Raw genomic sequence first — 26049 nt, 5'->3', positions numbered from 1 at the left:
GCCTCATTTAACTCATCTACCTATTTGGTTATACGTAAAGTTCTCAATTTTATACCTGTATAGCTCATCTTTCTTGATCACATCAGAGAGTGGCCAAATCCATATCACTGTTTGTCCAAAAGAATAGATGGGACTTTCTGCTAGTGCTTTCTAATGGATATCAGTCATGGGTGCCTCTTAACTACATATGTAGAATCCTCGCTTCGTTCCAGCAAGTTAGTCAAATTCCTACTAAAGATTCTCAAAAGTTGTAAAGACTGCATTCTTAATCACATGTTTCTTGATCGTGCAATCCTTTAATAACAAGTACCAATATTAAATTTGTGGAGGATCTCCAGGTAATTTTTAATTGGAAAGATCCGGCAACAATGCAACAAGTACTCAAATGTATATGGTTCTAAAAAGAAAAGAAAATATATTTACATTTACTATTTCCAAGACATCAGCACTGGTGAAAATATACACAGTGCATAGAGAAAATACTATTACAGTCAAATATTAGAACTGGCAATATTGAAATGCCTTATTTTATATCTTCCCAATACTTGGGTGCTTGGAGAAATTCATTGTGAAAATTGAGCAAACTATTGCCGTGCAGACACAAGCAAGGACAAATACTCTGCAATGGCCTTGCCTTCTTCTTCAACTTCAATGTCATAGTCTGCTAGTGGATCTCCAGTCAAGTTATTTACAATATCTTCTTCCATCTCCTGATCTCGCACTTCCACGGGTGCACTATCATGTTCATTGTGATTTTCTGTGACATCTTGCATCTCGTCTACAGTATCAGTAGCATTTTGGGGTCCTCCTTCCTCAAAAGCTGCAGAACCTATCTCTGCATGGCCCTCGCTAGCAGCACCCGAACCTGCACCATTTTGGAGTTCTCTAAGAAGGAAGTCTATTGCCTCTTCCTTTGTACCTGAACGTAATAAGGCTGTTTCAGCTGATCCAAAATCACAAAATACAGGTTATCATATGAAATTAGAAATTTAAATACCAATTGCACAGAAAACAGCAGGACTTTCAAGAGTTTTGAGAACAGATAGTAGCATTAAAAACTAAAAATAAAAAAATCAAGTACCTTTTCCTCTTTCAAAGCCCATCGCTATCATATCTGCAATATCTTCTTGCCGGAGAGATTTTTTCCTCTTTCTTCGCCTCGACTCAAGACTACCCTGCAGGAAATCATGTCAACAACTTTGCCCAGCAGATTCAACAGAAACATTATCAAAATTGGTAAACATCCCTACATTGCCTTGTTCAAACTCAAAGCGCCAACTCTATAATACTTGTTCAGCAAATAAAATAACAAACCTGTAGAGAAGAATTGGATGCAGGATCTGTTAATTCATCCAAAGCTTTTTGAAAATCATTCTCATTCCTCCGGAGTGCTTCTGCTGCTAGAGGTCTCTCATAGCTTAAGCACACAAGCAACTTTCAGATCCACTTTATCATTTATCAAATATATTGATAATGAATTCTCAAATTCTGTATAAGACTAGAGTTTATGATTTTCACTGGACAATACAACTTGAAACTGAGGATTTTTTCTTGTCACTCACCCAATTGAAGCAAGTCCAGTCAGTTTTGTCATGTCTACAGCCTTTCCCAGTGGTGTCCTGCCATAAGATTTTTGCTCCCTGGAAAAGACCACTCTATTATAATCTTACAAACATCAAGAAATGCTGCACTAAAGACAAGCTTTTTCCTACGAGTCTTCTCTCTATCTTCAGTACCAAAAACATAAGACCCTGGGTGCTATTGGACTTCTGACATTCCAATCTAATATTTCCTTGATCACTACAATCAGCTGTAAGTTTCTAGTGACTAATTTAATTTCCTCCAGAATTGAGTACTCACCTGATGTCTCTGTAACGTTGTCTATCTTCCTCTTCTTTCTTTGCAATTTTTTCCCTTTCTTCAATGGCAAAATCTACTGCACGTTGAACATCTTGGCCACACATTCTTAAAGCCCTTCTTGACTGTTTTGTTGTAAAACCCATATTGAGAAGTGTTGACAAAGAATCATCTGAGACTTGAAGCTGTCCACAAAAAAGTCAGTCAGTAATAGTGAAAGAAGTGCCATTACACTTCACTGAATATTTGTAAGAATAAAAGATGATTAGGAACGAAATCTACAGACAGGAAAAGTTTGCAATCAAACAACTTAGTCCACAAATAAAATGAATTTCACTGTTAACCTAAATTGGAACTAAATACCTGTCGATATTTGGCTTGAGCTGATGTTAGTGCCTTGTAAGACTCTTCCAATAATCCCATGTGGTAAGCCACAACACCTTCCAGAAGCTCCAATCGTGTATATCTGCCCAATAATTATTATTTAGTAATTGAATTTACAAAGGACATTTCTAATCAAATCCAAATGTAGAAAAGAACAAATCTAGACTAACAGCATTTAGGTCCACTTATAACATCTATGCCAAGTTTAAATTATATTCACAGTATAACATGGCTCCGAGCTTTATGGTGACCAAACTGAAACTACTAAACTTTGGAAACCATAAACTGACTTTTGAACAAATCTCCAGTAAACTATCTCAAAACAAATGATCCATATGAAGTTTGCACATATTCCTTATGGATAAGATAAAGCTTGAAAGAGAGTTTACGTGGCAATTTCTGGACAAAACCCTAACCCTCCTTGTAGAACCCTAGCTCTCTCCATATTTGCACCATAGCAAAGTTGAAGCCCTTTGCGCGCCTCTTTCAACCGCATTCCAGCCATAGTCAAACAGGATATGTCACGCAGCATGAAATAACACCACACTGTGTCTATTTGCAGTAGCGATGCATTGTCCACCGTCTAATCACCAAGATAGGAAAGGAAAGTTATTACAAAAGCAAATTGAGAAACACTGGAAACAGGGAGCCCACATATAAAGTTGGGAAAATCGAGGAGACGCAAATAGAAAACTCACCTCAATTACCTTTAGATCACAAAGGGAAAAAGCCTCCTGCAAGAAAAGCAATTGTCAACAAATCCCACAAACCAATTTTCACCATGTGTAAGATCAGCTACGCACATTGAAAGTAATCTATTAATTAAACATCAGTAAGTGTCATGGGCATCTGCATAAGAGCTATTAAAACATAAATAATGGGAAATCTGCATGTTACCTCTCCCATGCCAAGAATATCAAGAGCATCTTTATATTGTCCCTTTTCTATAAGATGCCGCCCCTTTGCATGAAGCATCAAACCCATAACAAGGGCCCTGTCATGTTAAAAACATTCCTTTGATTCGATTTCATTCTCACTCTAGCTCCGGAAATTAAAAATTCTTATGATAAATTAGTTGCAGTGCCCTGATCAGATTATTTCAAATAAGGCCAGAAACACTAACATGTAAACTAGTGAAAGGTATTATGAAAGTACAGATTACTAGAGCATTGAAAGAAAAAGAACCAAAAAGTCCAAAGTCAGGTCACACCTTTGATCTGTCTCAGAACCAACATTCATCTTTTCTCCACTCTGATTCTCGAGTTCAATGCTGAAGTCATCAACTGGAAATGAATTATCAGTATGTCTCTTTGCCATTGCGTCTACTGCAGCTCTGCAGAACATGTGTGAATATAAGTGTTAAAAGAAAAAAATAAAATATAAATTTGAACACTAATAACAGAAGCCGGTACCATAAAAGACGAGATATTCTCATACATGACAGTTTTTATATCTTCCATCAAACTGACCAAACCAACTGTTATGATCTGTAAACACTAAAAATTGATGTACTTCAGAAATAATAATAACTTCAAGAATTTATTACCATCAAAATAACCGATAGTTAATTCATTATTAAACATGCAATTTCCATATTATTTATTAGCAATACAAGAAACAGACACATATTACTGCCCCTTTCAAACCTCTACTACCAACATTTAAAGGACTGAAACTGTAACTATAGAAACCGGGAAAAAGGAACAATAAGCAATGAAATTTACGGTTTAACATGATCCAAAATAGCAAAGAGAGCTCTTTTACAGTTGGGAATGGTCTGTGGCACACTGTTACAGCTCTATGTGCCACCCCTTAGACTCACTGAGAACCCACTGCAGAGATCAGGCTAAGACACTGCCAGGCCTTTTCATTCCTAGTTGATGAGGATGGTCACACGTTACACCACTAGAAAGGTGCGACTTGTCACTCCTTGCAACACTGGCAAGGTGCAACCGATCATGTGCTGCATCACTGGCAGCCTGTAACCAGCTCCAGAGCCTTCTAAATTCGCTCATTTTGAAGGAGATCTGGACTGGGTGAGTTGGTTATCTCGCATCAGGAGCTCTAGAACTTGTATTAAACTCAGGTTCCCTAAGTTCTAGAGATCGATATCCATCCTCTAGCATCCTCCATGAATCTATTTAAGGCCCCTCTCAAGGAAGAAAGGAGGAAGAAACATTCGCAAAATTATGCTACTCATTTTCAGAGAGACACTTCAGCCTTCAGGTATCAGACTTCTCAAGGTTGTGTGAAGACAAAGGAGGAGTTAGAGCAAGGAGTTAAGAGAGACTTCAACTGGGACCCCAAGGTAATTTACCTAGTTGATATAATTTCCTCTTCTTATGAATGTTGATCTGTTCTGTTTCCCCTTCATCACATGTGGTATTAATCCTTATGTACAAGTGATTGTTAGATATGATCTTCCTTGAGTAGATCAGATTAGATATGTTTGTGATTAACATTTCTTACGCTTTAAACAGTTTCAGATTGGTATCTTGGTTCTCTTGTGTGTAGGTAGCAAGTGATAGGAGCTGGAGCTTGGATTTTTGGAGTTACATCAACTCAATCACGCAAGGACAACCATCAAGAACAAAGTATGCTTTCTACTCTGTTACAGGCATGAGTTATGATTAGTCATATTTGATCTAGAGGAATTCCATTCAGTGGTCTATCACACAGTCTGTCTTAGATCAAGGGCAGGTCTGAGGGAGTACTCACCTGTCCACAAGAGATTTTCTCCATAATAGAACTAGGACTTCACTGGGGAAGGATCTCTTTATTCTTCCTTAGATCTTTAAAAATCCTTGCTCTTTTCTGTTTTTGTCTGTGTTTTGCATCTATTTATCATCTCATGTTACCGTTTGGCTCAATGTTGACAATATCGGCGATATATCGCCAATACTTGAAAATATCGCTATTTTCAAAAATATCACTAATAAAATATCGCGATATTTTCGCTCCCCGAAAATATCGTGATATTTCCAAGATATCGCCGACATCTCACGAAAATATCGTGCGACGATAGTAAATATCGTCGATCTGTCTAACCCATGCCTAGAAAAGGGAAAAACCGAATTTTTTTTTGCTCATTTTGGTTTTCCGAGTGTTGGAGAAGGAAGGGGAGAGCGTTGTGGTAATTGTCAAGGAGGAATTGAGGATCGAAGAGCCATTATCACTACCAACTACGAATTTTTTGTTGATCAAAGATTGAAGAACAGTGAGACAAACTTCATTTCTTCCATTAATAGGTATGTTCTTAAAAACCCCTATGTTAATGATTTTTTCCTGTTAGGATATTCTGACACATAGGAAATAGTTAAGTAAAACTTGGTCTAATGTAGAGTTAGGTAAAGTGTGTTTCTTTACTATGTACTTTTGTAACTTACAATCCAACGGTTCATTCTCTCCTCGGTATTACCGACACTTGATCCATGGCTTAACACCCGATTGGTCCATGATCTCTATTTAAAGAGCATGGAGAGACATTTGTAGGATAACCGTTCATGAGAGAAGATTATGTAAATTTTCATTCTTTTATTAATAGATTGCCTAAAGTGGCCGCATTGGCTCAGGCCGTGGACTGTTTCCCTCTTTGAGGGTTTTAACCACGTCAAGAACACTGGTGTACTGATCTGTGATCTGTTTGTGAGCAGTGTCCTTTGGTGTTCTATCTGAGGAACTTACCGTGTAAATTCCTACATGGTATTAGAGCTATTTGAGGGCCGCATCTGTTGGTGATCCAAATCTTAAGCCAGTAGAACTGCATCCGATTGTCGTTTCCTAGATCTACTATTTTTGACTGCTTTTGGGCCGAGAGGACTGCTCTATTTTGTTAGGAGCATCTGTTCCAGTGAGGAACCCCTTTCGTTTCATGCGAAAAGTTTTCTGGTAGCCCTAGCTACGTCATCTTTAAGATCTGGAGGTATACAGTGTTTATTTGCAGTTTTTAGTTATTTTCTCTCTATTTATTTCGGTTTATTTATCTCTTTGTTTTTTATTACCGGATCTATACCTTTCATTTCTGCATATGCTCTTTGCCCCTCGACTCTATGCGATCTGGGCAAATCAGAAACAAAAAGAAAGGATTTTTCTCATGTGTATGCTCTTCTTCGCCGCGCCTTAGTGTGATCTTGGAAAATCAGAAACATTGAGGAAAATTTTTAGTTTCTGGGTAAAGCTAATTTCAAACCATAAGGTTTGTTTCTTTTTTCTATGTCCGTGTTGATTTTGTGGTTTTTGTTTTGTACACAAAAAAAGAGCTTTCTCAAGTAAGCACGCACTCCAAAGCTTCAATGACTACAACAACAACAACAACAAACAAACAAACAAAAAACCCTTCCTCTTTTCCAAAAATTACTAACCTTTTAAACTAGCGCACTTGGTCCAAAGTTACTTTATGAGAATAGAGGTCTTGGGTTCAGGTCTTTCTTTTTGTTGAGTTACTTTTTCAAAAAGCACATGTAGCTTATGTTTTAAAGTTACTTTATGTAAAAGTGTTCTCACCCATTATAAAAAGTGGGTCACTTATAATTCTAAAGTCTCTATCTTTTATTTAAGTTACAATTTAATGGGTAGCTCATAAAGTACCATTGTAAAAGTAACTTTCACTTATTTCTAAAAGTGAGTCACATAATTTTTTTTAAAAGTGAGCTAATTAGATTTATGTTTGGAAATGGGGGGTATTTTTTTTAAATATAACATTATCATTCATTTCCGCACATTCACGCACTTCGTCGGCATCTTCAACAACTTTTCTTCAAAAAGCCATAACTTTACAAAAGATTTTTCAGCGAAGATCACATGAAATACCATTTGTCGGCACGTTTCGAACTAACCAGTGTGGTTCATCGTCAGGACAAGTTGAAGAAATAGATCCAGCTTAGATATGGATCACAGAAGCCTCAACTCTACAAGCCATAACTTCTTCATTCGGAAGCCGTTTTCGGAGCCATTTTTTTTAAATCAGCGTAATTTTTCGAGATCTTTCCATTGGAACACTTAGTTTCAGCATCTACAGCTTCAGATTTTGTTAAAATGGAAAGTCCATGCCAAGTTATTCTTAACAGCACCAACTACTTCCAATGGTGGTCCTACATTGTGGATTTACTTAGAAGTAAAGGTCTTTACAGAATAGCCTCAGGCCAAGAAACCAAACCTCAAGATGAAGATAAGGCAGCCAAATGGGAAAATAGGCAAGATCAAGCATGTGGGTTGATAGGGATGTCTATTTCTCCAGACCTTAGATTCCATATCGCAGAACTTGATACTCCTAATGAAGCAATGAAACAACTCACTAAAGTTTTTGGAATTAAAAATGAAATTAGAGCCCATCAACTTGAAAATGAGTTGCTTACATTGGACCCCAATAATTTTTCTTCCATTGAAGATTTTTTGTCCAAGTTCAAGACCCTTAGACTTCTCTTGGAAGGTGTTAAGGTTAAGAAAGAAGATGGTAGCCTTATCTATTCCGTTCTTACTAAATTGGGACCAGCATACTCTGTTTGTTTCCACCTTCCATTCTACTAAAGAAGCCTTTATTTATCAAGGACAAGACTACAAGTCCCCCTCTTTTGATGCCTTTTTTGATTCTTTAATAAGAGCACAAGAAAAGCTCTTATATCTTAGCCTTCTTAATCTTGGAAACTCTTCTACGAAAGCCTTAGCCGCCCAGCGGCAACCAAATTCAAAGAATCTTAAGAAGCAGTATCCTAAAAAGAATGGTCCTAAACCAAACAAGGGTCCTAAGCAATTTCAGCCTCAAAATGAAAAATCATTTCAACAAAATGATAAGGCAAATAAAAACAAAAGGAAGAACACTGATAGACATTGCCACTTTTGTAATCGAGATGGCCACTTGGAATCTAAATGCTTTAAAAAGATGGAAGCCTTGGAAGCAGCAATGAAAAAGCATAACATCCATTTGGAGCACTCTTATACTTCAACTTCATCTTCAGGAATAGCACTTTCTGCATGTGGTTGGCAAGCATCTCGATCTGGTTATGCACTAAATGTATCTTCTTCCTCTCATTCTCATGAGTGGCTCATTGATTCTAGAGCTTCTTATCACATGGCCAAAAACAAAGCCATGTTTCTTCTTTAAATGATTGTAACACCAAAAATATATATGTTGGTGATGATAGATCTCTTAGTGTTGTAGGGACTGGAACTGTTCATCTAGACAATGGTCAATTTACTGATGCGTTATGTGTTCCAAGTTTAACCTGAAACCTTCTATCTGTATATCAGATAACTCATTCAGGTGAAGGTAAAATCGTTGAATTTTCACCTCACGATGTTGTAATTAAAAACCTAAGAGATCCTAGACAGATTTTAGCTACTGCATTGCTGATGATTCTACAAGGTTGTATAAGTTTAACAACTTTGGGTCATCAAATCTTCCCTCAGTATTTGTTGCTCATAATGATGAAGTGAGCAAAATTTGGCATGAGCGATTTGGTCACTTAAACTATCGCTCCCTTCAGAATTTATGTAAAGACAATATGGTGACAGGTCTTCCAATGGTATCTTGCAGAGATGGTGTTTGTTCTGGATGTGTACTCGGAAAACATCATCAGGATAGTTTTGAAAAACATGCCTCTTGGCACGCCTCAACCCCTTTACAGCTTCTGCATAATGATTTATGTGGTCCACTTCCAATTGTTTCATTCTCTGGCTACAAGTATTTCTTAACTTTCATTGATGATTTCTCCAGACGCACTTGGGTATACTTCTTAAAACTCAAGAGTGAAGTATTTAACATGTTCTTGGCCTTTAAGGCCTTTGTTGAAAAACAATCTGGACATCAAATTCTTAAGCTAAGATCTAATAATGGCGGAGAATATGTTAACAACAAATTCATAAACTTTTGCACTGAGAATGGAATTCAAATGCAACATATTGTTCCATATACTCCACAACAAAATGGTGTGGCTGAAAGGAAGAATCGCACCTTAAAGGAAATGGCTAATTGTACGCTTCAATCTAAAGGACTTAGACTTATTCCACTTAAGTCCAAAAATGTTATCATTAGAAGAGATGTAAAGATTGCTGAAAATATATCGCCCTACGAGCCTAGTTCGGCGGATGTGCCACCTCTCTCTATCCCTTCTACTTCTAAAAATATTTCTTCTTCAAATGATGACAGTGAGGATGACAATCCTCCCCCCACTTTCTCAGGATCCTCCTTCAGCTCCTCAGCTTACAAAATGGGTCAGTGCTACTCAAGATGCAGCAAGTGCTCTTGCCAGTGATCCTACAGATCAACGACGTACACATTCTCAGTTCGATAGAGCCTCTTCTTTATTGGCTCAAGCTTCAGCGAATTATGATCCTAACACCTTTGTAGAAGCTTCAGGCCATCCAGATTGAGACGCAGCTATGAATGAAGAATATCGTTCAGTATTGGCAAATGATACATGGGATCTTGTTCCTCTTCCAAAGGGACGAAAACTTGTTAGATGCAAATGGGTTTACAGAACAAAGTATGGACCAGATGGAAAAGTTGATAAACATAAAGCTCGTCTTGTTGCTAAGGGTTTTTCACAAGTTGAAGGCATTGACTATACTGAAACCTTCTCCCCTGTTGCCAAAACGAACTCTATCCGCCTTGTTATTTCCCTTACTGCCTCTTTCAAATGGGAAGTCCATCAGATGGATGTTAAATCTGCCTTCTTGCATGGGGACTTGCATGAAGAAATCTATATGGAACAACTTACTAGCTTTATACAAACAGACTCCAGTCTTGTATGTCGGCTTAAGAAATCCCTTTATGGTCTCAAGCAAGCCCCTCGGGCTTGGTATGCCAAAATGGATAGCTTTCTTTTAGAAACTGGCTTTTCTAGGTGTCATTCTGACAATACTGTCTACACCAAGAAAGTGGGCAAGTCTCTTATCATTCTTGTTCTTTATGTTGATGATCTTATCCTTACTGGTAGTGATCCCAACCTTATAAACCATGTGAAGTCCAGCCTTAAAAAGAAGTTTGAAATGACAGACTTAGGACACTTGCATTATTTTCTTGGTCTTCAAGTCTTGCAATCCAAGGAAGGTATTTCCCTTTCCCAGTCCAAGTATGCCTGTGATCTTCTACGCCATTTTCACATGGAAGACTATAAGCCAGCCCCTTCTCCCTTTCAGTCTGGAGCCAAACATTCAGTCACTTGTACTTCCCCTGAAGTTGATGCTACCTTGTACCGTCAACTTGTAGGAAAACTTTTGTATCTGACCCATACTCGTCCTAACCTTTCCTTTATTGTTGGCCTTATTGCTTGATTTATGCAAAACCCACATGAAAGTCATTGGAAAGCAGCTAAAAGAATATTTCGTTATGTTCAAGGTACAGTTCAGTTTGGGATTCATTACAGTGCAGAAGCATCTCCCCTATTGGTTGGTTTCACTGATTCCAATTGGGCTGGTGACCCTGATGATCAGAAGTCTACTACAGGTTATGTGTTCACTCTTGGTTCAGGACCTATTACATGGGCTTGCAAGAAACAAAGTGCCATTTCTCTTTCTTCAGCACAAGCAAAGTATCGTGGTGCCGTAGAAGCTAGTAAGGAAGCCCTGTGGCTTCGTCAGATCCTGTCAGAGTTTGGCTTTCAGCAGCAGCATCCGACTAAACTTTGGTGTGATAATCAAAGTGCCATTCAACTATGCAAAGATCCAGTCCAACATCAGCGCAACAAACAAATTGAACTGCACATGCACTTCATCAAAAAGCTCATTCATGACCATGTTCTTGAAGTGCAATATTGTTCAACAGATGATCAAGTTGCAGACATCTTTACAAAGGCTCTCACAGAGGCGAAGTTTACTAAACTTCGATATATGGTTGGAGTTCAGGAAGTTATCACTAAGGGGGGATAGGCTCTAATGCCTCCTTCCTTCTCCTATTGTGTCATATTTGTACATCCTTCAATCCTATCCCAAATTGTTCTTAAGGGGGGATGTTAGGATATTCCGACACATAGGAAATAGTTAAGTATAACTTGGTCTAGTGTAGAGTTAGGTAAAGTGTGTTTCTTTAAGTTTACTATGTACTTTTGTAACTTACAATCCGACGGTCACGATATGTAGTGATCCAACGGTTCATTCTCTCCTCGGTATTACCGACACTTGATCTGTGGCTTAACACCCGATTGTTCCATGATCTCTATTTAAAGAGCATGGAGGGTCATTTGTAGGGTAACCGTTCATGAGAGAAGCTTATGTAAATTTTCATTCTTTTATTAATAAATTGCATGAAGTGGCCGCGTTGGCTTGGCCATGGACTGTTTACCTCTTTGAGGGTTTTAACCACGTCAAGAATACTGGTGTACTGATCTGTGATCTGTTTGTGAGCGATGTCCTTTGGTGTTCTGTCTAAGGAACTTACCGTGTAAATTCCTACATTTTCATAGATTTAGGGTTATTCTTTCCTGCCTCTTTGCCTACCAACATTTTGCTTCTTTTTTCTCCATTTGCTATGATTTTCATGCCCATGGGCCAAAGGAAGGGTTTTCTCCATATTTGGACAAAAAACTCCATTTCTTTTTTTAACTTTCAAATGCACCCTCTTATTGTCATTTTTCATTGAATTCACATTGCAAATAATGTAGGAAAAAAACTATTTTGTAAAATGAGGTGGTTATTACTAATTATTTTTTGTGTATGGGTGGAGTAAATTTAATCATTAATTCCAATTTTTTGTTTTTTTGGTGCCCTAGGTTTGAATTAGCTCACTACAAATATGTCAAAAGCCTTGGACCCATTTTGGGAGTATGGGGAGCCTGATGGTGGGACAAATCGGGCATAACTATCATGCAAATTGTGTGGGACCACGATGACAGAAGGGGTTACGTGATTGAAATACCATCGGCTAGACTCCCTGGACATGATGTTGGGCTTTGTATAGTTTCTAGTCCGAAGCTTATACAAAAAGCTCTTGAAGCAATTGATGAAAAAGACAGAAAGAAGGAAGAGGTAGAAAGAAACAAGGTCGAACGTGCAGGTAGATCTTTCGGGCTCCACAACATCACCTGCGACTGCTAGTGCGAGGTCATCATTTTTTGTTCCACCAACAGGACATGGAGCACAACCTTCCATAAAATCGATTGTTCAAAAAAGGAGAAGCAAGAAGTAGATAGAGTTATGGGGAGGTGTATTTTTTGGAGCGACTTACCTCTCAGCATCACCAAAACCAATCCATTTTGGCAGCCAATGTGTGATGTTATTATTGTTATGGGCCTAGGGTACAAAAGTGCTACATATGAGGAGTTGCGCGGGCCAATTCTTCAAGCATAAAAGTAAGACATCAACTCTAGATTGGCGGAGTTGAAACAAACATGGGAAGTTTCTAGATGCACAGTGATGTCTGATGGTTGGACAAATAGGAAAGGTGGGACCCTTCTAAATTTCTTGGTACATTGTCCTAAAGGTACCATGTTTATTAAATCAATGGATGCATCAACACATATCAAAGATGCAACAATGATATGTGAGTTGTTAGATGGGTTCATCCGGGAGATTGGTGTGCAAAATGTGGTGCAAGTCATAACAGACAATGCAGCTAATTATGTGTCTGCCGGCAGGATACTTTTGGAGAGGCATCACACATTGTTCTGGACTCCGTGTGCAGCACATTCTATCGATTTGTTGCTTGAGGATATGGGGAAACTCTCCTTCATCAAGGAGGTGATTGATATGGCTAGAAGCATCCCAAGTTTATTTATAACCATGCTTTTGTTCTTAGCCTCATGAGGAGGTACACTAGAAACAAGGAGTTGCGGCGTCCTGCAATCACACGTTTTGCCACCAACTTTATTACTCTTCAAGCTTTGCTTTTATGTGTCGAAATTTCCAAGTCTAACACGTCAAAAACTATTCCTGCATTTTCTTGTTTATTTCACCTACTTGTTTATTCCTTAACAAGTTATTTAACCATATAAATACTGAAAATAAACACACATAAAGTCTCAACTCATCTGCAGATCATCAACTAAAATAATAGACAAACACACAAGGGGCACCGTTATTTTTGGACAATCGTCCCCGGAAACACCCAACTTGGGAAAGTCGGTGCAGCAGTTCTTAGGGTTTTATTATTAAGCAGCTTTCTTGAGTACAACTAGGGTGCCAAACTGGCTCACCCAACAAATATTTCTATCTGGCAGTAATACCTCTCCTTGAAAGCAAATATTCAGCAAGTCTACCCCACGAAAATCCTTCCAGCGCTTTTCCCAGTCTCTGCGTCAGCCCTGCTAGCCTCTACGTAGCTCTGGAACCCCCTGCATCAGCTCTCTGCCTCTCTACATCAGCTCTCTAGCCTTCTACATCACCCACGCAGGCCCCTCATCCTCTACGTAGTCACTAGCAGCCTCTGCGTGGCTCCTATTGCCTCTGCGTAGCCTCCTCAATCACTGCGCTGGCCCTCTGGAACTATCTCTGCCTCTCTGCTATGTACTCACTACCCCTTGTTGCAACTCAGATCACTTGTTCGAATTTTCTCAACAAACCCTGCTCCAAAAAATCGAACTGACTGATCAATCTTGGTGTATCTCCAACTGACCCTCAAGCCTCCTCTTATACTTTTCCTGTTGAGTCTTCAACGGTCGAGATTAAGTCTCTAATCAACGGCTAAGATTAGATTTGGCTTGATCCATGTCATTTAGAACATTCTCACCCAGTTTTATATTAATACCCATTAATATTTTAATTTTCCTAAGTTTAGACTTGGGAACTCCATTAAAATATTAATTATTTTAATATCTCTCTAACCGGTTGGAATTTCCCCAAACCATTTATGGGTCTTGGAGATCTCATGTGCTTTAGCCTCTCCACCAATTTTCATGGCTAGAGCACATCCAATGCTACCACAAATCAACACTCCCTCTTAGCGAGGAATGTGCTCTAGTAATGTTCCACCACTGAACATCACACTGATCCTCCAGCACCAGTACCTGTGTTGATGCTGGGCCTATTGCCCCACATCCACTGCATTGCTGCCTCATGTACTGCTGCCCATGGCTCTGCCACTACCACTACTACATCAGTACTGCAGCTCCCTCTGCATTCATGCTGTTGCTGGTCCTTCCTCCCAACACTGAATCTGCACTAAAACTCTCTCTCAACATGCTTCATCGTGTTGCCCATAGCACTACCACTGCTAACTATTGCACTACAACTCAATTACCAAGAAGTAAGTAACTGATCTACCCGACTATTGACATCCTTGTCGGTCTGGAAGCCCCCTGATGCTAAAGCTATCTCTGCTGCTATCTTGTGCTCCCTTTGCTGCCTCTGCGCTGCTGCAACCATCTTTGTGCCTCTCGCACTGCTGCAACCCCCACTGCCCTGCCACAGACACCTGCATTCTAACATTGCCTTGTCACTCCATCCGCATCTTGCTTCTACCGACATCCGTCATCATGCTATTGTCACTCGGGGCTCCCGTAGCCGGATATAATCCAAGAGATTGGGTGCCTCAAGGATCCTGCCCCTCATCTTCTGTAGTCCTCCTGACTATAGCTCGATGTCACCCCACCTCTTCTCTAGAGGTGCATGAGCACTCATGGCACAATCGCCATCTGTCTCGACTTCTTTCTCCGCCTTAGCCGGAGCTACCTTGGAGTCAGAAGCCTCTCCCTTATTCTTTTTCTTGGGACACTGGGTTGCATAATGACCCATCTCCCCACAATGAAAGCACTTTACCTTGGAGATGTCCTTCTTCTTCCTCTTCCCCTGCTATCCTGCAGATGCCAGAGCGCATCCTCCTCCTCCTCTTTCTTGATTCGACCTCCTTTGCTACTACTCCCCGCCTTGGTCAACCGTTTGATCTCTTCTTGGCAAAGAGCTGCCCACATCTCTTCCCATCCTGGAAGAGTAGCTAAGCCCAAAATGCTTTGGACAAATGCCTCCCAATCCTCAAACACTGCGTTCAAGGCGATCCTCACCATGAACTCTTGATCCAGCGTGGCCCCTATGGAAGTAAGTTGGTCCCGAATCTCATGCAACCTGTTGAGGTATAGATCTATCTGCTCCCCTTCTGCATCTGATACGACTGCAGCTGATTCTCCAACAGCATCTTCCTCTGCACGAAAGTGCCCTGACACAATGTCGTCAAGGTATCCCACATCTCCTTTGTTGTGTTCTTCTCGGCAATATGTTGTACTACATGATCCTTGACTCCATCAAGGATTATGCACTTTGCCTTCGCCATTGCACCCTCATACCTTTCATTATCAGCTGGGTCGACTGGGATAGCCACGGTTCTCAAGGCAAAGCCCTTGATGCGATGTCTATCCAGAACAGACAAGATCCTGGCCTTCCAGATGACAAAGTTGGAGGCCCCGTCCAACCTATCTTGATCCCTTAGTTCGTTCATTGCCATCTCCACTCTTCTTCTGGACTCCCTCTGAGTCTCAACTTCCCTCCTGGAAGTTCTCTCCTAGACTCCCTCTGAGTCTCGATTTCCCTGCTGGAAATCTTCCCGCCAACTATCGATCCACTCCTCTTCGATCCTCTTTGCAACTGCAACTCGGATCTGGATTTCTTGGCTAGAAATCCCTCAAGGCAGCGGCTCCCTCTACCTTGGTTCTGTCCTGTTAGGTACTATTCTGCTTTGACAGCAACAGCACCCCACTAGCTTCCCAATCCACAATTTGCCCACAACTCCCTAGGCCCCAACAGCTGAAGAAACTGACCCTCTTAGCTCTGCGCAATCTCGGCAAGGCTGAATCACTCCTCTGGCCAACTACGTCAAGCCTCCCTCGCTGAGTAGGATGACATGGCTCTTTGTGAGCCTCTTCTGCCTCTTTCTACCTCTGTGTTGGCCCACTCTCTAGATCAAAATGATAACAAAAACCCTCTGCGCCACTCCTCCTCTGCTGCCTTCTACTTAGGAACAGCTTTGTCTCTCGAGACAGCTGTTTCTGCTGCAAATTTTCTGATTTCAGCTGGTGCCTTCAGTTCTCCTGTGATCTGCAATCCTCTGATACCATGTTGAAATTTCTAAGTCTAACACGTCAGAAATTCTTCCTGCATTATCTAGTTTATTTCACCTACTTGTTTATTCCTTAACAAGTTATTTAACCATATAAATACTGAAAATAAACACAAATGCAGTCTCAACTCATCTACAGATCATCAACTGAAATAATAGACAAACACACAAGGGACACCATTATTTTTGGACAATCGTCCCTGGAAAAACCCAACTTGGGAAAATCGGTGCAACAATTCTGAGGGTTTTATTATTAAGCAGCTTTCTTGAGTACAACTAGGGTGCCAAACTGGCTCACCCAACAGAGATTTCTATCTGGCAGTAATACCTCTCCTCGGAAGCAGATATTCAGCAAGTCTGCCCCACAAAAATCCTTCCAGTGCTTCTCCAAGGCTCTGTGTCAGCCCTGCTAGCCTTTGCGTAGCTCTGGAACCCCCTACATCAGCCCTCTGCCTCTCTACGTCAACTCTCTGGCCTTCTGTGTCACCCACACAGGCCCCTCAACCTCTGCGCAGTCACTAGCAGCCTCTGCGTGTCTCCTACTGCTGCGTAGCCTCCTCAATCACTAAGCTGGCCCTCTAGGACTATCTCTGCCTCTCTGTTATGTACTCACTGCCCCTCGCTACAACTCAGATCACTTGTTCGAATTTTCTCAGCGAACCCTGCTCCAGAAAATCGAACTCACTAATCAATCTTGGTGTATCTCCCACTGACCCTCAAGCCCCCTCTTATATTTTTCTTGTTGAGACTTCAACGACCAGATTAAGTCTCTAATCAACGGCTAAGATTAGATTTGGCTTGATCCATGTCATTTAGAACATTCTCACCTAGTTTTATATTAATATCCATTAATATTTTAATTTTCCTAAATTTAAACTTAGGAACTCCATTAAAAATATTAATTATTTTAATATCTCTCTAACCGGATGGAATTTCTCCAAACCATTTCTGGGTCTTAGAGATCTCATGTGCTTTAGCCTCTCCACCAATTTTCATGGCTAGAGCACATCCGATGCTACCACAAATCAACACAATGCCAGTTCGAGTTGAAACAATTGTTTGTTTACGATGAGTGGCGTGATTGTAGATACAACAGGAGACACGACGAGGGAGCCATTGCAAAAATGGTGTACTCTAACACGTTTTGGTAGGGAGTAGAAGAAGTGTGCTTAGTTAGTGAACCTATAGTAAAGGTTTTGAGATTGGTAGATGGGGACAGGGCTGCAATGGCTTATTTGTATAAGGCCATGGATAGGGCCAAGGAGGCCATTCGTTTTTATTATGCAGGCAAGGGTTCTGTTGGGCTTGATAGGCATATGATGTTATGGGATGTGATTAATAGTCGGTGGACATGGATGCTTCATCTACCCATTCATGTAGCAACACCCTTCCTCAACCCCGCATTTTCATACAAATGCGCCTTTGATTTTGATGGTGAGGTGACGGAAGGGCTCCATTCCTGTATTCAGAGGATGGTACTTGATCCTGAGCTTCGTAGCAAAATCAATCGCGAGATACAATTTTATCAGATTTTGTTGGCCTATTTGGCTTCGATGATGCTATTAAGGAAAGGACCCTCTTCATGCCACGTAAGTAACAAGCTAAGTCACCTGACACGGGGATTCAGGATTCATAGGATACGGGGATTCGAATGTCGGATTCAGACACATTGACCCCCCGGAACAGGACACGTAGGATTTGTTATATATTATTGTATTAAAGATATATATATATATATATTAAAAATTAGATATTTCTTATACAAATTCTCATTAATGATACAAATTCATTGATTTCAAACATAGATCTTCATCTAGATGTTAGTTTTACTATTTACAAAGGAAGTTAGTAACATTATAGCATGCATAGTACATACAAAATTCAAATATCTTCATAAACCCTCACAAACCTCATAAACCCTCCCAAACCTCATAATCCCTCACAAACCTCATAAACCCTCATAAACCTCATAAACCCTCACTTTTTTGGGATTCGAATCCCAAAATCAGGACACAATGTGTCCTAACGAGACACGACCAGGATTCGATGGTGCCCTGTTAGGACACGTGGTGTCCCATTTTTGGATTCGAAATCCCATCGAATCGGACACGTGACCTGTTTTGGACGAATCCGGTTTCATAGGTGACAAGTCATCACTCATTAGAATTTTCAATTTAGAATTTTCCTTATTTATAATTCTAGATTTTTAAAATTCAATTACATAACTTTTATTTGAAAGTTTAATAATGTTTTAAGTTTTTGACTTTTTTATTTCTTTATTTTGTTGATTTGGTAGCGAATCTATGGTGCAAGGGCACCAAATCTGCAGAAGTTGGCCATAAGAATCCTAAGTCAAACATGTAGCTCTTCAGGGTGTGAGCGCAATTGAAGTGTATTTGAGAAAATACACTAAAAAAAGCGCAACAGGTATAACTTTGAGCTTCAGCCTTTAGTCGAGCAATTACATTTATTATAATTTAACATTTTTAATTTATGACCCTCAAGATTCAAGAGTCAAGACTCATGACTCATTAGTTTTTTTGACACTCTTACAAGTTGGAGTTCGTACACCTCAATGATTTAGTGTATGTGCATTACGATATCCGACTTTGAGTGAAGCAAATAGAAGCACCAATGGATCCAGATGCCATTTCCTTAGACAATATTGATGTATTATCTCAGTGGAGGGTGGAGTCTAAGGTGCCCATCTTAGAGGAGTCACCTTCATGGTTAGAGCCAGATGACCCATTAGAACAAGGGCAGCAAGAGGAGGAGGACTCCGAGGGGAGCAGCACGAGGAGGAGCAGGAGGCAGAGAAGGAGGAGGAGAAGACTGTGGGAGCATCAACATCAACACCATATGTTATAGATATAGGAGAGCATAACTCCATACCTAGCACTCATTATTTGACATTAGGTGCAGAGGCAGGGCCAGGGCCTTGTATTGCTAGGGGCAGGCCTCGCAAACAGCCCATCGTGTTTTCCTGTAAAAGGGGGAGAGGACACTGACTTCAGATAGATAGCTGCTAATTTTATTTGTTTTGCTACATATAACTCATGATGATGAGATACTTTTATATATGTGATGTTATTTTGTATTGGGTCTCCACATTTGAATCCTTGATTGGACAATTATCAGGGCTCAACAGGATTTGGTATCGCCTTGATGTAACATTTCTATTTGACATCATATATATCAATGCTTTCTTCATATTTATGTGCCAATGTGTTTATTTCATGTTGTTATTGCTTTATCTATTTAAAAATCTAAAGAAAAAAATGAATATATTATGCATTTTTTATGTTTGTCGATATTTTGCCAATATTTTCGTTGATATTGCCAATAAGATGTTTTTTGGACCCTCGCCGATATTTTGTCAATACCAATATTATCAACACTGGTCCAAACTACAGGAAAAGTAGCAAAATTGCAGACAAACTCAATAACTATGCTTCAAGCAAGATCATTTTCCCCGATATTTAGAGGGAGCCATAATCTAAGATACAGAAGATGATCCTCTCAAGAGGGAGTTGACTTTTAAAGTCAACATGAAAGACAGGTCTGATGAAATGAAGAAGTTGTTGAACCAGATATAGATAACTTGAGAAGATCCTGGTGTTCTTGATAAACACCTGACCAAATATACACCTTGCTACAATGTCTCTAGAACATTATATGGTTAAGCGTCTCATATTGATTAACTGCTTATTTATTTACGATATGATGTACACTTTTAGGAATTTAAGATTCCATGGATCTTTAATATTGGCTGGGTTGGTAGTATGATGAATGGAAAAGCACATCCCAGTGTTGTATTTCTTGGAATCCACTTTTATTTCATGGATGAATCAAAAATTGAAGTGTGTTTCTTTGGAAGCTTCACTCAATATATAAAGCAGTAATAAAGCCATTTGGTTGAAGAAGCTCCTTAGTGAGTCGTTTGTGCACATGTTGGAAATCACCATGGGATTCACACTAGGTACCAGTTTATTTAGAATATGGTACAATCAAGCTCCATCATTTCATGATAGATGTGCAAGTTACTGACATCCTCTCAAAGCCTCTTAGTAAGATCTTCATTCAAAACGAGGTTGGGAGTCGCGAAAAGACCCTACTATGAGGGTCTCAACTAAACATTGATCTATGGGAGCTCCTGGGAGCCTGGGGTACTTCTTGATGCTATGAGCGACCATAGAGTGAGTGATTCACCTTCCCCTATCGGTACGCTAGGTACAAGGTGAGTGGTTCACCTTCCCTTGTGATACCTCATGGTGATATATGATACATAGAGTGAGTGGTTCACCTTCCCCTACGATTGATGATATATGCATAGGATGAGTGGTTCACCTTCTCCTATGGCATATGAGCAGGATGAGTGGTTCATCTTCTCTTACAGATAACCCAGTGAAAGATGCATATTGGCATTTGTCGGTTGTCACATATAGACATGTCGGTCACTCGGTGGGACGTGGTTCATCCTTTCCCCACATGTAGGATGTTCATTCCCTACGATCGATAGTTGACATGTCGGTGGGATGTGGTTCATCCTTTCCCCACATGTTGGATCCTTCCTACGATTGTTGGTTGGCATGCATGTAGGACGTGGTTCATCCTTTCCCTACTCTTAGTGGTTTGCATGCATGTAGGAGGTGGTTTATCCTTTCCCTACGATGGTTGTGACACGTGACGGTAAGATGTGGTTCACCCTTTCCTTACGTGTGGTTGTAAGCAAGATGTGATTTATTCTTTCCCTACTGTTGCTCCAGCATCATCCTACACATGTTGTTTGGGACACATGGGAAGTACCTCTCATCTGGCGAATGAGTTGGGAAAAGTGGATAGGGACCATAGCACTACCGATGGACGCATCGTGTATTGTCATACTCCCTATGTCTAGGATGCATGATGTTCAAGCAACTTGATCACTCTGGATCAAGTCTGATTGGGGTTCGACCCCTGGTTATGTGAACTGACTTTTGTCAGTGGAGAGTGGCAAGGTCTTGTGACTCACTCTCGATCAATTCTTCTTCATTATCTATATCAGTGTTCAGCAGAGTTGAGACGAGATGCAGAGATGGTATATGATGACAGGATGGCATGATGTTGGATAAATTGGCAGGTGGAATTCTCCCTAGTTGAGAGGGAGTGTTACAATCGGCAACTAGGACCAAACTCCACTTTGGACAGCTCATCTGATGGAGATAATCATTGCATTAAATTCCTCTTCTCGAGAGGATCAAAATCGACCTAAAGATCACCAAATTTGGTTAAGGAAAAATGTGTTTTTGAATTAAAGCCCACTCATGTGCAAATTTTCAAGGTCAGCCTCACCCTAATGTAGGCTCATGAAGCCCAAGCGACACGACTCTTGACCCCAACAATTTGTATATATAGAAATGGTATCCAACCTCATTTTACATCCTTGTGCACTCGTCCTTGTGATAATATATCTATGTGGCAGCAAAGTTGATTGGGGACAAGGCGTGGAAGAATCTGGGCATATTTCTGTCTTGTTGCAGGTCCGAGTTTTCTCTGAAGCTGACCGCAGGCATAAGTGATGGGCTGGTGTGTTTGGTTATGTTTTAGGGTGTGGAAACTCTCTTCTATGTAGGCTGCAGCTACATGGAGTCCTTCTCATCCAGGCTGCAGACCTTACCTTGCTGAACTGTGGGCAGAGAATCTTCTGTTGAGTAGGTCGCAGGTCTTTAGGGTAATTCTGGGCATTATTTGAAGGACGTTTTGCATGGGCAGATCATTGAACCAAGAGCCACAGGCTTATATTAAGGGTTATATGAGGACCAAGCTCCATAACTCAGCAAAGGAGGAACCACAAATCAGATTTAGGGCTGGAATTAGCCCAGTATATAGTGCAGACCTTGCTTTGGAGGTTGGCCACAGTTGTTAGATGTCTTTTGGAGCAGAGGAAGAGGGCTAAAGTGTTGGTACTTAGCCCTAACCAGGTCACCTAAATCCACAGCCGAGAAGCACATCCAGATCACAGGAAATTTAAGGTATATTGCCTAGGGAGAAGAGCCGCAGTTGTTAAGAGACCAAAGGATCTGTTTGGGAAAGTTTGTCAATGGCTATTAGGAGCCCTATCCATGAAGCAAGCTACATCAGTCAGAATCGCAGGCTTTACAGGGCTGAACAGAGATTTGGCAAGTCAACTTTGACCTATATTATTGTAATCTCTCTCTCTCTCTCTCTGTTGAACATTTGATGTTAATAATAAGAAGATTTGACCAAGGGTTTTCCCGTCTTGGGGTTTTTCCCTAGCTTGAGCTAATTCTTGTGTTCTCTTGTCTTGGCTTGTCTTCTGCATATGTTATTTATGTTCTTTCTTCAGTTACTGTCAATGTGATAATGATATATGTGATTGCTGATGAAAGTAATGATAATTAAGATTGGGCTAATACGGAACACTGAAGTAATTGAACTAAGCAAAGAACATGTTAAGCTAAAATTAACAATTAGAGTCAAGTTCCTTAAGTTATAGAGATCTACAACCATCCTCTAGCCTCCTCCATAAATCTATTTAAGGAAGGTCTCTCAAGGAAGAAAGGAGGAAGAATCATTTGCAAACATGTGCTGTTCATTTTAAAAGAGACTATTCAACCTTCAGATATCAGACTTCTCAAGTTATGTGAGGGTGAAGGATTGGACAAGGGACTAGGAGAGGCTTCAAACGGGACTCAAGGTAATTTACCTAGCTTATGTATTTTCCTCTTCTTATGAATATGGATATGCTTGGTTTCCCCTTCATCACATGTTGTATTAATCCGTATGTATAAGTGATTGTTAGATCTCATCTTCCTTAAGTAGATCGGGTTAGATCCCGATTTTTGTCCCTTTCATATTGAGATACTTCTCTTATTTTCACTGTTCATCCATTTGCTGACAATGCATGTTGGGCATTCCCAACCAATCACTATCATCCATTTGAGATATCTTAGAACTCAAAGGCAGTCAATAGACGTACCTCTAACCCTGCAAGCCATGTAATTGAGAAATAATACAAAAGAATGGATGGCACTGAAAGAAACTTCTACTAGCAGCCATCTACGTTACCCATTTTGACAGTACCGTCCACAAAATCCCACAATTAGTAAATACTAAAAATGAATGCCTAATTATATGCATAGTCACTGACATGAATGCCTGCTATCTCGACATTATTTGTGGCCTTTCTAACAAATAGAACTGGCTAAAAATATCGATCACTACAAGCATTAGCCATATTCTTTAATTTTGTATACACAAATGCAATATTGTATAAGCACGAGAGAAGTTATTACAATTGGGTTGTCTATTACTAATACTCATGATGGATGAGAAATTGCAGTCAGAATTGTCAAAGACCATTAAAAAAAGGAAATACAGGCACAACTATTTCAATATGCAACAGTGGAATAAATGCCCGAGTACGCCAGAAAATGAACTCCAATGGCTGGATAAAATGAGAAAGCCTTATTTGGTTTACAAAAACCATAAGGATCCAACATGATAAAATAACTCCCCAGTCAAAATGAATTGGAGAGAAATGAAATCATTTTGAATCTTAACAAGCACCAAAATGAATATACAGATGGCAAGCTGGATACAGCATTCAACCTTGAATCTAAACAATTGATCATTTTTTCAGGATTAAAAGGCTAAAACCTAGCAACAGGAAAATCAGCATAGCACTCCAAAGGTGCATAATATGCTCTTATCAAGTAATTAAGCATCATCTTGAGACTACCGCAAACAGGCTTAAATGGATAAACAAATCTAATCAATTTCTATGGTTTCGCATAGACTTCTTATAGGAGAATGACTGACTTTAACTGAATCTGGGTTCCCAAAAGAAGCAAATAGGAAACAAATTAAACTTCAGAACATGACCTTTATTCTATTTTGTTTAGATGAAAACAAAAATTATTTGAAAAAATTTTAAAACGATCATAAACAAACTATGTGACACCAGGCAGGGGTAACCCTTGAGTTAGAAATGTACTGTGTTGTTAAACAGCGATGGGTTGGGATGTATTTGTTTCAGAGATACAATCCTTAGAAACCTAAGGACTGACATTCAAGAGAAACTGGCTACTGAAAAGGTATCTCCTCTGAAAATAAGAAAACATTTTTGTATCCTCTGCTCAAGAAATGTACTCTTCCACTTTCCATGCAATCTGAAACCACACTGAACAAAGCTTGTTTAAAGGACTGGAAGAAATGAAGAAAAGATAACAGGAGTTAAGTTCACTCTAAGCTAAACCCATAGTGATTGCAAACTGTAAACATGTCAAAACATTTTGAAGGCAATGTTTCAATCTGGCTTGAATCAGAACCATTAATAATATCTAGCAGTTGTCAATTGTGTAGAAAATCTTATAAAAAGTTCATTGTAATTCAAGATGTTCTGAAAGCCCCAAGTAGAAAGCAAAGGTTTACAAAGACAATATTCTAAAGTATATTTGGAAATGTATCTTAAAAACGAAGCTAGACCTTGCTTTTCAATCAATTGGTTAAAATGCATAAAGTGCTGATCCAAAGTGACAGTTTTATATTTATAAAAAGTAGGACCTCAAGTAATATGTCAATCAAGGAGGATAATCATATCAAATTTTAACATGTACATGATTTAACCTACGATTATTTGTTCTTTGTAGAAAATCTAAAAGTTTTATGCTAGGAAAAAAAACAGAGCCCACATAGAGTAAACACTGACAGGACATAAAATATTTCGGTGAAAGTAAAGCCACCCCTTTGTGTAGGTTAGTGGTTGTATAGTGACGTACCCAATACAAACTATCCACCCCTTTGTGTAGGTTAGTGGTTGTACAGTGACGTACCCAATAAAAAATATAGTCTGTGTGTTTGTTCATGACATGATTTATCTTCTCAAATATAAGTGCATAAATTCCCTACATGGTTTATCACAATACTTTACCCCAGATTGCAGTTTGGTTAAATAAATAGTCATCCAAGGTTTTAAAGAAAAACTACAAGTCCGTCAAACTATACCTATGTCGCAACAAAACTAATAGACTTTCATAACATAGTCTGCAAAATTTAACGAAAAAAAAAAAGCCACTAAAAAACCTCTCCCAAAATATTTTTTTAATAGAAATAATGAAAGTTTTTATGAGCATTAAGCCCTGGATGAACAAAGGCTATAAAAGAGCTTGAAAGCCAACTCTTTAAACATTTCTTCCAATGAAAACATACAGATTATCTTAAACTGCAGCAGGCATGCAAAGAAAACAAAAACGCAAATGGCAACAACAGAGTTTCTCAAAAATATGATAATTTACCTAAAAAAAATTGAAAACTAAGCCCTAGAAAAATACATACTTGATACGAGCAAGTCGATTCTGGGCATCGAGCTCATCGTTTATAGCCTTTGCTTGTTCCACATCAACTTTACTTATCAAAATTCTTGAATTAGCCTTCAATCCCACGTCTCTGAGCTTTTTATCTGCGAATTCGTCTTTGAGAATTTTCCCGGCACAGATCACCTTTAAATTCTCTGGCGGGCACTGCGAACTCTTGGCAAGCTCTGCTCTCAACATGGGTACCGTCCACTCCCCCAAATCTACCTCAATTACTCCAGACCATAAGCCACTCACCTTCAGCTTTGCACTGAGAGGGTTACTGCAACTCGAACTCGAGCCATCCATGATCGATTCGCCACAAAAACAATAGAATTTGAAATTAAAACCTACAGATTAACGAGAAAATAGCTCGTTTTGGACACAGTTAAATTGATATTGATATTCGGACAGCTAAAGATGGATTGCAAAGCGAAGATCGGGGGCTTTATAGTCTAGTTCAACAACGATGGGGTT

General features: G+C 39.6%; 1 protein-coding gene across 1 annotated transcript; it reads right to left on the bottom strand.

The window, feature by feature from the left end:
* Positions 1-378: 378 nt before the first annotated feature.
* Positions 379-26049, bottom strand: NUB1 (ubiquitin-associated (UBA)/TS-N domain-containing protein). The gene is made up of 11 exons (XM_089395405.1): positions 25556-26049; positions 3452-3574; positions 3139-3235; positions 2940-2975; positions 2631-2824; positions 2221-2323; positions 1861-2042; positions 1563-1640; positions 1315-1417; positions 1082-1175; positions 379-943 (listed from the first exon to the last, which is right to left on the bottom strand). Exons 1-11 carry the CDS (start codon positions 25879-25881, stop codon positions 585-587), a joined length of 1695 nt encoding a protein of 564 aa, XP_089251531.1. The 5' UTR covers positions 25882-26049; the 3' UTR covers positions 379-584.

Source organism: Pinus tabuliformis, chromosome 1_2, assembly GCF_031772625.1.
Source record: "Pinus tabuliformis cultivar Carrire ecotype Pingquan chromosome 1_2, CPIR1, whole genome shotgun sequence".
Classification (NCBI taxonomy): domain Eukaryota; kingdom Viridiplantae; phylum Streptophyta; class Pinopsida; order Pinales; family Pinaceae; genus Pinus; species Pinus tabuliformis.
The sequence above is the reverse complement of the archived record's forward strand: the minus strand, read 5'-3'. Positions and strand labels throughout refer to the sequence as shown.

Excerpts from the sequence above, each read along its gene's own strand:
- NUB1 (XM_089395405.1), bottom strand. The coding sequence starts at position 25,881 with ATGGATGGCTCGAGTTCGAGTTGCAGTAACCCTCTCAGTGCAAAGCTG. Across the intron at positions 2,324-2,630 it reads TTTTGTCCAGAAATTGCCAC|ATATACACGATTGGAGCTTC; the intron begins GTAAACTCTCTT and ends ATTATTGGGCAG. Across the intron at positions 1,176-1,314 it reads CATCCAATTCTTCTCTACAG|GGTAGTCTTGAGTCGAGGCG; the intron begins GTTTGTTATTTT and ends GATTTCCTGCAG.